Genomic DNA, 16,980 nt, shown 5'->3' with positions numbered 1-16,980 from the left:
CAAACAGTCAAATAAAATGAAACATCACCATACACATAATAAATAAGTCTGTCTACAACAAAAGACAACAAACAGACCAAGGAATAACAAAATATGCTAAATGTATCTTATCAGTCTCATAGCCATGGTGGGAGAATGACATTTGTCCAGATATGTTTTTTCCGTGAATTATTTCTGTAGGATTTTAATTTTTTTCTTTGAGCTACCATCCTAATTTTTTTATCATTCCAGATCCCAGGTTTCCTGATTATGGAAAGATTGAGCTGCTTTTCTCAGAAAGCCCCGAGAAGTTGCAAGGTATGGCTTTCAATAGCTAGACCCACCGTTCCGGCATCCCTCCCTCATCCCACCCCCCAAGCCCCTTCTCCCTGCCATGTTCCCCTGCACTGTATTCTGTCACTGGGGCAAAACTTCCAGCATCAGGTAATGGAAACCGAAGAACTCACCCATCCATGTGCCAAACCCAAATCGCCACTCATTTCTGAAAAAAGGTTTGCACCCAGTACTGTGGTGTAGGGAGTACATCTGAAGCTCTGACTTGTTGTAGCCAGAAGCATCCAGTAGGGGGAGTAGATGGTCACGCTGACGATGATGTACATGTGACACAACAGGAACAAATACAGATTTATGGTGCCCGCCAATCAGCTTGGAATGCAGATCAGGCCTCTACTGAAAACAGACAGGACTGTCTTGCGTTATCCGTTGGCAAAGCCAGTTTGGGAAGAACAGGCTTCTCGCTGCCCAGATTCTTCATTGCACAGGGGAGGCCTTAAGCTCGGGAACTTTCATAAAACACCAACCAACAAACCATTTTTAGAAACATGTTTAATAGATATCGGCTCCAGGTTCACCGCAAGCCTGTGCTGGGTTTGTACTGGTTAGGGAATATGCATAAAGGGATTACAGATTTTTCAAATGTGCCAATTTAACTGTGTAACAGTGATACTGCTGAATTGTGAATAAATGCCTTTTTTATTGTCACTATACACATAAGATTAAGAGCAGCTCCTTCAGTGCAAGCATGTACACACGACAAGCAATAAACAAAGAGTGCAAACAGTTCTGCAGCGCTATATACATATGGAAGAATAAATAACTAAATAGGGTTTTTTAAATATATGAATATACAATGTGATATACAGTGTGGGTTATCGCACATTATTTAGGTATTACACGGTAATAATGATCATGTGCATGTGCATCCATGTTGCATGTTGCTGTATCTAAGGATGAGTCCTTGAGATTATCTTGCGTGTAAAGATATGAGCTAAACAGGGGTGGATTACCTTTCCTGGGGGTCCTCGGCTGACATCAGCATAGACACAAAGTGGGGCTGGGCCCTAATGTTTGCTGGGGCCTTTGCTTTAACCCGCCCTGAGAGCTGGAAGCTGTAGGCTTCAGCAGCCAGTCTGTGGTTCTCCTTTATGCCTCTGACTGCTTTCCTTTAAGAGACTGTGTGGCTGAGAAGTGTTGTCCGTGAAGCCCCCCCTCCATACCCCCCTATCTGATGACGTTCTCTCTGTTTCCCTGCATCCCAGGTGGCGAGTGCTGGCAGAACGGGCCTGAGGTGACAGTGGACTACAACACGGGGGACCCCATGGTCCGCTGGGACTCCTATGAGAACCTGGCCACTGATGGGGACGGTAGGCGCACAACCCCCGTCTCTTTATAACCTGCCACAAATGAGGGGCGTGAATCTCCCATCAGACAGGGTTATGACGCAATTCCTCTGACCTGCGACGCCTGATTCAGTTTCTCTGATATCACTGGGAAATGCAACAGATATTTCCGTGTGTGACTCCGGAAATTTACCAGATTTTTCTTTAAAAAATGAAAACAGACCTATACTTCTATCTATAACGTCTTATCTGTTAATAGCACTCTATGGTACTAGTTGGCACTCTATGGTACTTATATTGTTAACGCTACACCTACGCCCCTGTGTCTGTTCAAGGACACGATGTCAGTCCTTGGAGGACTCAGATCGGTGTCCCACCCACTGAACGCCTTAGCTGTCACTGAACTGTCAGAGTCAGCAGTCCCACTCATTCAGGATGTGGAAGTTACTCTATTCATTTCCACATAATAGCGGCATATAGGACATGACACCCGAACAGTGTCTCAGTGTAAACCGATCGTACATAAATTGCTGTGGGTTAAATTTCACATCATATTTATTTAGCAAATGCTTCTATCCAAAACGATGCACAACTGAACTGCAGATTTCCAAAACACTCCAGGTCCAATGGAATTTCTTTGAAAATCCACCCAAGGGACTGATTGAATTTTGGAAATTTGATCTTCAGTTGAGACAGCAGGGTCAGCCAGTCCCTGGCGCAACTGGGGAAAATCACTCTATTGACCATGGCATTTTGAACCGGCAACCTTTGGATCATGGGCACGGGTACCTACACATTGCCCACCCAAAGCATATTGATCAGTCTGACTTACATGCTGCCAGAAGAGTACATGACTGTACCTGGGTAGTAAAGCTGGGGATTTCCCTTTCATCAGCGCTATTTGTTTATTCTCCAAAATTCCGAAAGTGACACAAAGACCCCCCAAAAAAGCAGAGTGACATATAGCCTTTGTCTCTAATTAATCTGAGGCTGCAGAAGCTCTGATACGCAACTGCAGAATGTTTCTTCTCATTCTGGAATCTTCCAGCATCCCAGAGACACTTTCAAGTACAAAAATGTTGCGAGTAAACGTGAGTTTCACTACGGATGGTCCTTAGTGACCCCAAGAGCCGGAGGACACATATTTACCAGTCAATAGCACTTGTCCATTTCCTCTGAACCGCTCAGGATGTGGCTGTTTTGTCACATTTGGAGACAGATTCCAACCCACATTGAGCGTGCCTCTCCGGGGAACAATGACCAGCGCTGTTTTTGCAACTCGATCTTTTTGCTGAATGTTTCTGCTGTCCGACGGTCCAGAGCAATGCTATGATTTTGTCACTCTGCCGCGTTAGTTCCACACCACCTCACACAGAAGTTCTTTCTCTTATCGATTATTTCAACGTGAGACATGACAATGGAATTTGCTAGAATTATTACTCTACAAGATCAGTGTGCTCAGTGAGACTACTGGAATTATGGGTATATCAAGGGGCAGGATGCAAGTTTAGCATTTTCACCTTGCAGTGTAGGTAGCCCATCCCAACAGCTATGAAAAGTGGAAAACACTACACAGCCATAACCGGTATTTGCTGGGGACAAACAGATCATCGACTCAGGAACAAGTAATCAGTGCAGGACTGGCCCTGTCACCTGTTAGGATATGCTAACTACTAGTCTAGCTCTGTGACAAGAGCTTCAGATCAGACCTCAGTCATTTTACAAAGAATGAAATCTCCCTTTCATTTCTGAGTGAACGTATAACAAATATCCCTGTTTTTCTTTTAGCTATATAAAGGCCCCGTCCTCGGGTCAAAGACCGACGGGAAACAAAGCACAAACAATTGATACACCCGACACTTGGGGTTTCATGCGCATCTGGTTTTAGCACAGCACTATATATGTTGATGGCAGACATGTAATTTGGCGATAAGTAGAGCTGGGAAATAACTCGAGTGAGCCTAGAAAACAGCCGACAGAAAGTGGGACCGTAGGCTAATTAAGGCAGTAGCCTGGCTTTATGAAAAGCCATAGCCACTAAGGAATGTTGTTTTCAGCGTCTGATGGTTTAAGCTCAATTCGTCCTCTTTCCCTTTCTCTGTGACTGCTTCTCTCTCTCTCTCTCTCTCTCTCTCGCACTGTGGGAGATCAGGTTACGGCCCACCTTTCTGCCCGCCCACCCTACCTCCCCCCCCCAGCTAAGTCCTGCCCTTGTGTTTACATTCCCACTCCCATATTTGGCCAAACCAAGGTCTGGTGTATACTGCACAAACACTTACCTTCTTCAGAGAGAGAGCGGGGCTCCAGCAAGCTGGGCTTCTCTCATGCTAAACTGGCAATCGCTAGTGTGCCCCCGCTCCCCCTCCCTGAAACATAGTCACTGGGAGTTGAGAGCAGAGAGGAGTAGAAGCAGAAGCGTTACCTGCACCTGGCTGCAAGGTAAGAAGACTTTCTTGAAATTAAGTTTAAGAGAAAGGAGAGGTTGGAGTTGGGTGGGGGGAGGGGGAGAAAAGGACAGAAAGTCTGAGGGGGGGCTATCACCTTGTGAGAAGGAATTCAGGCTCCTTACCGATTCTGACTTGGGGCAGCTGTGTTCAGCAGTGGGGGGGGGGGGGGCTTTAAGAGAGCATTCCTTTCTCCCTCCAGCGCGGAGCCTCCTTCTCCTGCAGCACGGAGCTGGTGGACTCTCCATCGGGCAGTTTTTAGCTGGTTAATGAGCTTCTAGCCCGGGGTGGCTGGTTGAAGGGGGGATCCTGTACCAATTCACCCCTGTGTGCCTGGAGTTTGAGCCTCTTTGCCCCGGCTGTCCCGGGAACCCGGCATGTCACAGCAGACTGGTTCGGTTACATTGCTGGTAGGAGGTGGTGCAGGACCCACACGCGTGTCCTGTTTGAGACCAAGCTGGGGGCAGCTGCAGTCAGCTGGGGTACGTCAGTGTCTGGGACCCTAACATGGTTCGTTTTCATAGACGGGAGATTGCATTTCCGTGCAGGATTAAGGTGCAGCGTGCAATGTGGAGGCGTAACCTGCAGAGTTTCTGCTTTAATCAAATTAAATATCATTGTGGAGCCCTAGAAACTGTAGAACCACAGAGAGCAGAAGCGCCTTGTCGGAGCGGAAAGTTGCATGCGAGAGATTGAAGCGTGACTTTAAACATTAAATACTCGGTGCCTTCTGAAATGTGACTTGGATATTGTCTAATGCTTTTCAGGAGGCTTTTGTGTTTGGTTTGTGTTCTTCTGTTAGCGTTTGTAGGTGTCAAGGTGAATTTTGAACTGCAGTTTTTTTGGGGGGCTAATGATAAAACTGACTGAAGCAGATATGCTATGGTAACATAATGAGACCAGAGCTTCCACGTCTAGCTAGATCAAAGTCAGGGAGGGCAGGATGTTTTTCTTACGATACCCATATACTTAAATCCCTGCTGCTTATCTGCTCTGGTCTTCATGTTGATGTAGAGCATCTCAGGGAGGGTGGAAGACTGAAGCAGAGGGGGGTCTTTGAACCAGCTCATCAAAAGGACTTTTGACTGCTCACTAAATGTCTGGAAAAAGTAGGGATAGACTCTGTTAAGTGCTAGTCATTCTGCATGTCAGACCGAATGCAATGCATTATGGTTAATTTGCTGAAGACTAATGGTACACAGGTGTCCTGGGTTCCACAGCTAACCATTTCCCTTGATTTCTCCGCAGTAGTGCATGCACAGGGGCCTGTAGACGGCAGCCTATACGCCAAGGTGAGGAAGAAGAGCACGGACGGGGCCCCACCTGGGGGCCCCACGACTGGCAGCCTCGAGCACAGTGACCACGCCTTGTCGGCCAGCAGCGACTCTGGCCTGTCCAGCACATCGCTGCGCATAGGTCGTGGACCCAGCCACCAGGAGAGGGCTGCGTTGCATCGCCTGCTCAGCGGCTTTGGCCTGGAGCCTCCAGCAACCCCTGGGGACATGGTGGAGCAGCAGGGGGCAGGGGTGCCCAATACAGGCGGCGTGGGGGGTACTCGAAGAGTAGCAGCAGCTCATGTGCACGCCAACGGCGAACGGGAGACGGACATCCTGGACGATGAGGCGCCCACTCATGACCTCCACAGCGCCGACAGCATTGGCACACTTTCCTCGTCCGAGGGGCCGCACTCGCACCCACTTGCCCGCTGTGCCTGTCATCAGAGCAGCCAGAACTCTCTGCTGTCTGATGGATTTGGTGGTCATGTCCCCATGAGCTTTGTACCAGATGACTATGAGCGTGGTTACCCGTCTCCTGGGGGCGGCCCCCTGCCTCAGGGGGCCACGTCAGGACCACAAGCTTTCATGGTGGGTGGGTACTCCACACAGACGTGGGTGAGACAGCAGCAGATGGTGGCCGCCCAACAGTACAGCTACCCCTTGGCTGACAGCGAGGTGCGTTACCCTCACGACAAACCGGGTTCTGCTTTGACCGCCCATGTGGCCCCCGAGGGCAGTGGGGGCCACAACTCAGCTGAGAACCCTGCTGACAGGGAGCCGGGGGGCTCTAATGGCCTGGATACCGCTGCAGCAACCCAGGACGATGAGCTGGCCTCGCTCACCGTGGACATCGATCAGTCCATTGACCAACTCAACCAATTAATCATGGACCTGGACCCCACATTCGTGCCCATACCCACGCAGTCTAACTCAATCAGGAGAGATGGGAAGAGCCACTTCAATGGCTCTGAGTCGCTGTGTGCCAATGGAGGTGGCCACAGGCCAGCAGAGAGCCAGAAGGACATGCAGCCAACATCGTACCCAACAGGTAAGCCCAGTATTACACGTTACAGTCACAAGAGATCAATGTATGGATATGGAGGCTTCATGTACGTCAGGTTTTACATATTCTTCTAAACTGAAATTCCCTGAATATTGACCTTTCCTTGATTTGTGGAAACCGAGGCTCTTATTTCTGTTACCACTTGTCGTGTCATTGCAGAAAACGGGGGCAAGCGCCAAGCTGTAAAAACATTTCTGTCAGACGGCTGGCTTCAGGGCTCATTTGTGCTGGGGTAGCCGAAATGGGCGCAGCTCAGTAAACCGCAGATCAGAATCAAACTCTGTTAATTGTGTCTGAGAAAGGGCAGTTAAGTGTTCCGGTCAGCGGCTACTGTTCCTGCCCACAGTCTGAGTTCAGCAAACGTATGCAGGCAGTGCCTACAGCGCATTCCTTGTGGCCTGAAGGAAAATGGGCTGCTATCTTAGAGGCTGTGAACCATAAACTTAGAGCAAAGGAACTGTTGCATAAGACCCGTGTGCTTCTCTGTGTGTGAAACCTTTAAATATGCCTGCTTCTGGTTACCAACTTGCAACACACAGGAATACCCTTCTGTGACTTCTTTCTTTTTCTCTTTCACTTTCTGTCTATCTTTCCCTGTTTGTCTTGCTCCATCTCTCTGTTTCTTTGTCGAGAAGCTACTGCAGCTCGTGGTTCTGTCCACTCCGCAGCCCTCATGCGTTCACACCACGATATTGTCGATATGTGTTGGGGAGGCTCAAAGATGGAGATAAGAATGCCGCTGTGTTTGCCCGACTCCTGTGTGATTAAGAAGTTTGCCCTTGAGCATGTTCCTTATCTGCCACTGGTGAGACACTGTGGTGTGTCATTGCTGAGCGAGGAAGCCTGAGGTGGTGTCGGCACCTTTCATCACAGTTCTGTAATCTTCTGAAGTTCTCATGCATGTTCAGCAGCCAAGAGCTTGTGAGTGATGCCCTTGTGCCTTGACTGCTATTACCACAATCCTTTTCTGCTTTAAGCAACTGGGATAACACAGTTGAGAACTGGTATTTCTGTCTCTCAGATTTCCATGTGTATTTTCTTATATATTTTTTTAGCAGATATACATTTTTGAGAGAAAGCAGGGTCAGTCAGTCCCTGGTTCCTCATTTACCTCATTTACTCAAGCTTATGGGTACAAGTCAATTATCTCCAATTTGCCTCCTTGGCTATGGACCATTAAAAACAACAAACAAATAAGAAAAACATATTGTGAACAACCTCTGCAGGCTCTGCGTTGATGTTGTCATCGTTTCTCTCTCCGGCTTTTTCTGTCTTCACCAGCGACCGCAAATTTAACTGAGTGCAGGAGTAAATGTAGCTCTACTTAAATTTGGATGTAGTTTAAAACCCAGCAGCACTGGCTGACGTTCAAGCGATGGGGCCCATCGGATTTCCTGAGGAGATTCCATCGAGTGGGAAAATCAAGAGTGTAAAAAAGGTGTCAACAGTAGAATTAATGTAACCGAGGTTTGTCTGCGGTATCCAGTGGCTACGGCTTGCGTGTGATGCGGTCTGACATGCATTTGTTGTGGTATCATCAGTATCAAGGGCTGGCAGAGTGGTTTTGCAGCCACCCTAAATCCATAGCATTTGAGAGGGTCACCGTGATTGGGAGAGTCAAACTGTCCCCAATTCTGGATCTTGGGAAGGGTTGGGTTTAGGGACAGATCACAGCATTTAGGCTGATCCTGGATACTCCTTGATGCTGGTATCCAGGTTCAGGTCTAAGAAATGAAACACACACGGTAGCTTACTGCATGAAACCCCTTACACTGGGGGCCTTATACATACGTCTATCATGGCTAGACCAGATGGCACATGCAATGCATTCCATCTGTTTTCCATTCAGCCTCAAATGGACAGTTTATTGGGCAAGCTTTAAGAGATTCTGCAAAGACAGTGACTGCTTTTTTTCACGGTCCTTGTTGATCCTTATGTGTATCTGGAAGATTCAAGTTATGTTGCCCTCCCACCTGCTCTCTCCCCAAAAACACTTCAACTCTAACATACAGCAGATTTTTCACAGGTTAGCTTCAAACCATCAAGAAAGGATTTACTGCCAGGTTACATCGATGGAAGACGTCCAGACTGAAACAGAAGGCGAAGCCAAAATTCTGTCGGGTAGAAAGATGATAGTCTGCTTGCACAGATAAGATAAGGCTGATGTTGTAGCCAGCAGGGATCTGGAAAGTGGCATCACCGAATTACAAAAAGTCTTCACGCTTACATTTGTTTATTGTACATGGAGGAGACTATTGTTGGTGCCTCCTTAGGCCATCTGACAAAATGCTCCAGTAGGCTGAAATCGTGCGACCTTGACTGGAGATTGACTGTGTCCCCTGTGCTCCCCACACCTGCTTCCTGTGCTGGAGCAATGTGCTTCCCCTGGCTACCGGCGTATCAGACGTCTGTGTGCTTGTTTGCTCTCGGGCTGTTGGAGAGGGTGCAGCGGGGACAGCTGGGGTTTTGGGAGTTTCCCCTCCGAGAGATGTGTGCATGTGTCAGTTTGTGTCCAGCTACTTTTCTCACCATTTTTGCGTTACTGTATTTTGAGCAGGCACTCAAAGCAATTGGCTGTCGCTAGCTAATCTGTGGTCTCCCCTCTCCATCTGGTAAACCGGAGTCAAATCAAAATCGAATCAAGATCAAATCAAATGCACAGCAGTACAGGATATAGCGGTAGATGTGGGTAATGAAATCAATTTCCCTGAGAGCTCCCTATAGTGATGTAATAAAAATAATAAATGAAGTAAATACGTCTTATAGAAATGAAAAATGTGCAAAAAAGTTTGCAAAGTGCCCACACTAATAGCCCCATCAGGCAGAATGTGAATAAAGCAACTGGGTAATGCCTATGTGAGGGACTTGGGGGGGGGGGGGGATATGGCATTCCAGCAGGCCTGGAACTAGTGGGCCTCACTTCACACCCCCCCTACACACCCCCCCCAGCACACACACATACACACAAATGCATGGAGTGGAGCCCCAATGCTGCAGATTAGCTCCGCTCACATTAGCGCCTCGCTGCATTCCTCAGCCCTGCTGGGGGGGAGGGGAAGAGGCCTCTTTTTGTGTCCCACCCCCCAGCCTATCAATTAACACCACTGCGCTAAGTGGGGCCTGCTTGCAGGATGGGACGTCAAGCCCCCTCTTTCTCCCCATCCCTGGGATTTGGGTTCTTCCTCAGCGTTCCCTCGACGTTCCCATGACGTAGCTGTATTATCATGTCCAAGGAATGCCGGGCAAATTAGAACATCTGTTTGCTCACTAGACTCAGTCGTCTTTATTTGATCATTCTGTGCTGTGTTTTGTAGATTGTTAGGTAATATCTGTGCAGAAGCTCACAGGGTAAAGCGGTGATCAGCTGTGTTTGTCAGTCAGTTATAGCTGCAAAAACCAATCTGAAAAAGATGGATATGGATGTAACTTAAGTGAAATGTGTGAAATGTTCAAACTGATATAGTGGTGCACACTTCCTGAGAGCTGATTCCATTTCACATTTCAAAGCTGGACAATGACTGTCGCCTTGGCCTAAAACTCTCTTCAGACTGATATTGTGATTCCCACAATGATAGATATGAGGAAGTGGGCCATGGATCTTTCCCCATGGTTGTACTGCTAGGTGCTGACACTGTGAGCACTGTGGGCATTGTACAGTGGATATAAAAAGGATCCAAATTTGCTAAAATCCCCCAAACAGTAAAACTGTTTTTAATGTGGTAAGTCATTGAGTGTGTTGTTGGTGACCTTGGTGACCTTTCTGAAAATCAGGGGTGTCTTCAGGGGCAGGGCCAGAGAGACTTTGGCTCTAGCTGAAAGTTGATTGGCATCCAGAGTTTCACCTCCCCTGTCACGACTGAAAACATATCATTGGCTAATGATTAGCTTAGCCCCTTTGTATGAATTATGGCCTCTGCTATGCTGAACACCTCAAAAAATCCTAGAATTGCCCCTGCTGAAAATGTACTTTTTTGGGGTGTGGAATATACTTGAAGGTCAGGTTTTCAGTCGAGATTAGACTGGTGCTTGTTTTTCAGTGTCTCTGCACATGTAGGGCATGCCCCACCAACACTGTCCCTGTCTCCAAACAGCTGGACGTACCTGTGATGGGCAAAGTGACCAGCTCCTGGGTCCAACTCGAATGGGCAGAGATGTCGTGGACCACCAGGACCTTCAAAGCTCGGGATGGGGTTTGGGTGACCGATTCCAGGACCCGGCATTACAAACCCCAGAACTGCTATCCCCCGAAGTATGTCTGGCCACTTTTACAGAAAAGTATAACTCACCCCACCTTAGAACTCACCCCACCTTAGAATCACCCCCCCCCCCCCCCCCCCCCCCCGCAGGTCTAAATGGAGAAGTCCTGCTTGTAGGAAAGGGCATGGTGTATATTAAATGAATCGGCTCTTTGTCCATGATGTTTACCCTATGGCTCCGTATTCGACACTCCAGAACATTCTGTGCCACTTGGCTGACTTGCAGTGGTGCACGCAATTAATGGCTAAACCTCTCCCACACGAAAACGCACCACCTTCATGTACACAGAGAGCAGTAGCTGACAGCGATGTCCCGGGGAGAGCAAAGGCAGGTGAGGTGAAAGCCTTCTTGGATCATTCTGGTCCTGGGCTCAGGTTCAAGTCTTTAGAGAGATGGTCTGTTCACTGTCAAGTTCTCCAAGGTCTGAGCTAAAAAGTAACCCCACAGATGCTGGTAATGGGTCTACCAGGCAGGCATGGATTGGGAGGGCACTATAGACTTCTGCGATGAACTGTTTGTGTTGGTGCACATGTGTTGTAAACCCAGTAACATTGTTATTTATAGGTTTGGTGACTTTAAAATCAAATGAAGCACCATTTGTATAAATACATAGGAACTCTTTTGGGGTCTGAGTGCAGGGTCAGGGATTTATCTGATACCTCAGAGCATTTTCTAGAGGTGAAGGGCCTTCCACAACGGCCCAAAAGTGATGTGACTATTCTTAATCTGCTGAGCCACACACTACTGCATTAGATCTAATCTCATGTTTGTGTTTCCCCAACAGAGTTCTATCCTCTACACACCCAGCAGCATGGAATATGGCAGTCGGAGTGAGCAGTTGGTTCCCCGGGTGGAGGCAGTTGCTGAGATGGTTCCGGCTACCCCCGCTTTTCCCGTGTCCCCCCCGACTCCTTACGGTAAGCCCCCTCCCCCCAATCTGTCTGTCTGCATACTGAGAGTTTCTGTGTCTGAATAGAGGCTGTCAAACAAACGTCTTTTCTCCCTACCTGGAGAGAACTGACAGGCAAGACGTGGCCTTGGGGATGTTTTGGGAATAATAAGAGATTTACTGTAACTAAAAGAGTGTTTATCATCCAACCATGGGAGCGTCTCCCAGCCGCTTGTGCAGTTCACTGTCATGGGAGCGTCTCCCAGCCACTTGTGCAGTGCACTGTCATGGTGAGCGTCTCCCAGCCGCTTGTGCAGTGCACTGTCATGGGAGCGTCTCCCAGCCACTTGTGCAGTGCACTGTCATGGTGAGCGTCTCCCAGCCGCTTGTGCAGTTCACTGTCATGGGAGCGTCTCCCAGCCACTTGTGCAGTGCACTGTCACTGAACGTGGCGTCATTACAGCAGGTACAGGCCAGGAGGAGGGGGAGCATCCCCCAGTGTCACAAAATCGTCACTCCAAAATCATTTTTCCCCATTTAAATCCTTGTTGCTCAGCTGTTCATCTACAATTTCATTATTTAGTGGTTGCTTTTTCCCAAAGTGACAGAGTTAAATTGGGGTCAGACAGATCATGGAGCAACTAAGGGTTAAAGGCTGTATTCAAGGGTCCAGTGGTAACATCAGTTGGCCAACTCGGACCTGAACCGCCGACTTTCTGATTACAAGTGCAGAAATAATCCACTGAACCACACATTGCCCCCCCCCCAACCAATAACTATTTTTAGTTAGTTGTACAGCTAGATATTTAATTCAAGTGAAGAGGCCCAGCTAGGACTGCAACTGGGTTATGACCTCAACAACTATGCTACCTGCTCTGAATAGTTAAAGATAGACAAACATGCTAGGATTTTTCTGATATCTACAACCAGTATTGCCACTTGTCTTATGGCGCTTTTCCACTGCATAGTACGGCACAGCACGGTTCAGTACAGCTCACCTTGGTTTGGCTCAGTTCGGCTCGGTTTGCATTTCGACTGCAGTTTAGTGCCGCTTTAGAGTGGGCGGGATTATTCACGTGTCGTTATAGTTGCGCCGCCTCTATTGTCGTGACATCATCGTAAATGCGCCACAAACAAACACACAACAATGGAGCATATCGACGGAATGGTGTTCTTCATTTTCGGCATGTGGATGTTTTTAACAGCAAGACCATTTTTAGTTAAAAAAAAAATGGTGCGTCCGAACCTTCGCTGGCTGTGCTAAAAATCTAGCGGGTCTGTTGTGTCTCGTGTCGCAAGTTCAGTGACGCAGTAATGACGATTTTCTCCGGCCAATCAGTGACCAGTAGAGTTTACACGTCACGTTTTGGTAACGGTTCGGCGCGCTTGGAACCTCGGCTGAGGTGGTACTAAAAAAAGGACCAGGTACCAGGTACTGTTCCCAGTGGAAAACCCCCCAAAAGTGAGCTGAACTGAACCGTGTCGTGCCGTACTATGCAGTGGAAAAGCGCCATTACAGTGACTGTACTTGGTCTTGATTGACAGACAGTCCTTCACCCCTCCCCTCTCATTCATGATCCGTGGCCTCTGCTCCTCTTACTGATATGGTGCGTTCGTTTTTCTCTCGGAACTCGGAAATTCCGAGTTGAGTGACATCACGTCCGACAATCTCCCGTTCGAGCTACCCACATCTCGGAACAAACATGGCTGCCTCCATGAACACGTTGCTGTGTGTTGTTGCTTTATATTTTAGCAGATTTGGAGTTTTCCAAATGGAGAAAATGGAGAAATGGAGATTTTTCCGAGAGACAAACAAGAAACAGTCAAACCACATTAAAAGCTTTATAAAATATTTAGTACATTCATAGCGATATTCTTTTTTCGATCGGTAAACAAACTACAAACAAACCAAGTTGCCATGTTGAAATTACGTCACAGGGGCAACTCGGGCAACAAAATCTGGTCCGACTTCAACGTCATAAAAGGGGCGTGTTTCCGACGGGAAGTGACGTTTTTCGTGACGTTTTGTGACGTTTTCATCCGAGTTCCGACTTGGAGAGAAATAATCGAACGCACCATTAGTACTTACCCCTCCCCCGATAGTCCTAAGCCTCTCCCACTCCCATTGATTGTCATTGGCTCATTTCCCCTTGGCCCTGGGTCCCTGTCCTGTCTGATTGACTGTCCCTAATACATGCCTGGTCTCTTGTTCTGTGCCTCGCCACCTTCGGGAATGGATGCGGTGTGGCAGGTGTGGTCCTATACAGCTGCATCATGAGGATATGTGTGTTTTCCAGAATGCAATGCCCCTCTCATACCTCTGTTTGTTGGTGGCTCTCTCCCTGATAGTGAAGAGCCTGATGGATTTCCAGAGGAGGGCTTGTGGACAGCCTGCAGGGCAGTATGACGTCTACCGGATCCCACAGAATGGTACGCCCCATCCACTGTGTCTCACAAAGACACACACCTATACTCTTATCTTTGTGGGGACCATCCATTCATTTCTATGGGCAAAATCCTAATCCCAACATGACGACCTTAACCCCTACCCAGCCCTAAGCTTACCCATAAGTAACCATTGTATAAGTGCATAACCATTGCATAACCATGCATAAGTGATTGCATTCACAGATCATTGTGGGGACCTGAAAAATGGTCCCTACAATGTCACAATAACTTTTTTTTATCACATTGTGGGGGACATTTGGTGTGTGGGAGACACAATATAAACGTAATCCACACACATTACGTCACATCTGCTAAAAACTCAGGGAAAACCGAGTCGGATGCGTTCCATTTGCCACAGAAGTAGCAATACCATGGACCCATATCAAAAAGCAAGATTTTTTGCTTAGCCGGACAACTTGTCAGATTTAAGGTACCTCAGTTTAAATGGCCTTTATCTTTGTTCACTTGCAATTAGCCCGAGCTACCTTAAATCTGACAAATAATCCGACTAATCATGAAATCCAATTCTAGCCCGGTTAATTGCCATTGTTAGCAATATCAGTTGATAACACATTACGTGCGGTGCTTAATGTATAAAACTCAGTAGCAACACGTCCACAGATAAGTTGAACGGTATAGTGTGTGCGACCGATTTAATGAGCCACAAATGAGAAGCAGTGCTTAAACAGGATGAAACTACAACTTTCCCTTCTGTTGATAAAGGGCGCAGCCATCTTGGATTCTGAATTCGGGATCCTCTGTGCTGTCCGAGATATTTCTCGGATCTCAGAAAAACGAGAGCGCGCATTTCGTCACTTCAAAACTCGGAATCCGACTCGGAATCTGAGTTCTGAAGGCAAATGGAACGCACCATCAAGTGGCACTTTTCCACTGCCACTAGGAAGTGAGCCGTACCTGACCTATATGGCGAACTGATTTCCCACTGCAAGATATGCGAGTTGTACCCTGTACCCGTGATGTACCATCGTAATGTATTGATGCATTCCAGAAAAAAATAGTATGGAACAACTGAATGTCATGGATTCGTAATTTACATAAGAGAATACTAATTATGGTAGCGTTGGGTGCTAACATGACATGGTGATTCTCACAGACAAAAGTTAGAGCTTTGCTACTCAAAACATTAGAAACAGGGAGGCGAACATGGGAACCGCCGAAGGGAGATGGGGGACTGCGCAGGGTGCTGGGGACCATGTGACCTAAGCCTTCTGCAGTTTGCGTTTGGGTTTTACACTGTTAGAGAAATCTGAGAGTGACATCTGACAAGGAGTCTGTGTGTCCATAGAAATCTAAAATAGGGCAGAGAATGCAAACCAGCTGCATGAGGGAAAGCGTATGTGTAGCAGAAGCAGAATTGGACATAAGAATTATTAGTGGTGGGGGGGTTGCCAGGAGACACTGCCCCACCCGTCTGCCTCCATCTGACACGGGGCCCAATGTGGGCGGGTTTCCAGGTGTGTCGCCTTTTTCCCAGAAAACTCGGCTGAGTGGCTGCCACGGTAACGGGACGAGTCCAGAACTCAGCTACAGTAGGAGAACGAGCACTTTCTCTTTTTAAGACATTTGTTATTAACTAGTATTTGCACTAGTAGAATAACTTAGCTGGGCTGAAAGATCACTGATGAATCTTCATTTTGGTGCACTTTGTGGGACGTTAAATACTTGGTAAGCAGTCGATATGTAATTTATATTATGCATTAATATTTAAGGAAATGAATCCAAAAAATAACAGAATTGTGTTTGTTTGTGTGTGTGTATGTGTGTGTGACCAGACATTTTTCGGTCACCACAAGGATTACCACAATTTTATAAATATCTGTGAATCCTAGAAATGTCAAAATCTTGTACTTTGTTTGGTTATGTATTGTTAAGGTTAGGGCTGGCTAGGGCTTACGGTCGTCATACTTTGGATTAGGGTTAGGTCCATAGAAATGAATGGACAGTCCCCATAAAGATATAATTACAAACCTCTGTGTGTGTGTATGTGTGTGGGTGTGTAAATACGTTATACAGTACATGTTCTAAAGTTGTATTTGCTATCTTTTCATATATTTATATGGAAATATTTTTAACCTATAAATAAGGTGTAGATGGCTGAAATATATATTGAAATGTGTGCATTTTGACAGATATATTTCACATATTAACACACGTTAGAATGGCAGTGCAGTAACAGTAACACACCCTCTGTCGTTGGCATTTTCTGAAGACACATTCTCACTCTCTTGCTGTAACTGCGACCCGCTCCAGAGCTGGGTGTCTGGGCCAGGCAGGGGGGCCTGGCACACGGTCTCGGAAAACAAGTGAAAGCAGGCCTGTCTTGTGTGCAAGACCGCCTCCCCCAGGCTGAAGGGGGCGTTACCGGACCTGCGTCAGCCACCTTTTTTTTCCAGACTCTAGATTTACAGCCTATTCTCTGGTCCCGACCCAGGAACAGGCTGCCTGCGGGTCCCAACTGGGCTGGCCTGACCAGTAGGTGGCTGTACTATTTTTCCCCAGGTTTTTGATGTCCATCCAACCTTTTTTATTGTTCAGTTATCCAGTTAGGGTCGTTTTCAAAAATGTGCTTTAGTTTTTTTCAGCCGAATATTTGTAGTTCTTGTTCTTGGATGAGCAGCCAAAATGGGCTGTATTCCTCTGCACTGTCTTGGGGGGGGGTGGGGGTTGGAGGCAACAGCCTTTATAAGAATTTACTCTTTCCTCCCCCACCCCCATCAGTTGGTTTCCTTGTCACATTTTGTGCTTAAACATTAGCGGGGTGGGGGGGGGGGGCTTTCGTTCGACTGCTGCAAAGGACCTGCAGATTTTAAGCAGTGTGTGATCAGGTGACCTCGCTCGTGACTGTTTCTGCATCGCTTGGTCTCTGCAATCACGCAGACGGTCATGCCTAGGTCAGCACATATGTGCGCGTGTGTGCCCTTTTAAACTTGAGCCGCTGGGAGATGTTGCATACAGTACATTA

General features: G+C 47.4%; 1 protein-coding gene across 2 annotated transcripts in view; it reads left to right on the top strand.

Annotated features, from left to right (window-relative positions):
- LOC111850142 (tensin-3-like) overlaps positions 1 to 16,980 on the top strand; it is a 59,523-nt gene that overhangs the window by 16,039 nt on the left and 26,504 nt on the right. The window contains exons 12-17 of one of the 2 annotated variants that reach the window (XM_072712865.1): positions 232 to 297; positions 1,539 to 1,643; positions 5,315 to 6,388; positions 10,495 to 10,652; positions 11,445 to 11,577; positions 13,899 to 13,979. In XM_072712865.1, coding sequence (XP_072568966.1) covers positions 232 to 297; positions 1,539 to 1,643; positions 5,315 to 6,388; positions 10,495 to 10,652; positions 11,445 to 11,577; positions 13,899 to 13,979 — 1,617 coding nt within the window. Of the gene's footprint in view, positions 1 to 231; positions 298 to 1,538; positions 1,644 to 5,311; positions 6,389 to 10,494; positions 10,653 to 11,444; positions 11,578 to 13,898; positions 13,980 to 16,980 lie in introns of both variants that reach the window. The other variant, XM_072712863.1, reaches the window with a different exon arrangement.

This window comes from Paramormyrops kingsleyae, chromosome 1, assembly GCF_048594095.1.
Source record: "Paramormyrops kingsleyae isolate MSU_618 chromosome 1, PKINGS_0.4, whole genome shotgun sequence".
NCBI lineage: Eukaryota > Metazoa > Chordata > Actinopteri > Osteoglossiformes > Mormyridae > Paramormyrops > Paramormyrops kingsleyae.
Note: the sequence above shows the minus strand (reverse complement) of the source record. Positions and strands in the feature narration are given on the sequence as shown.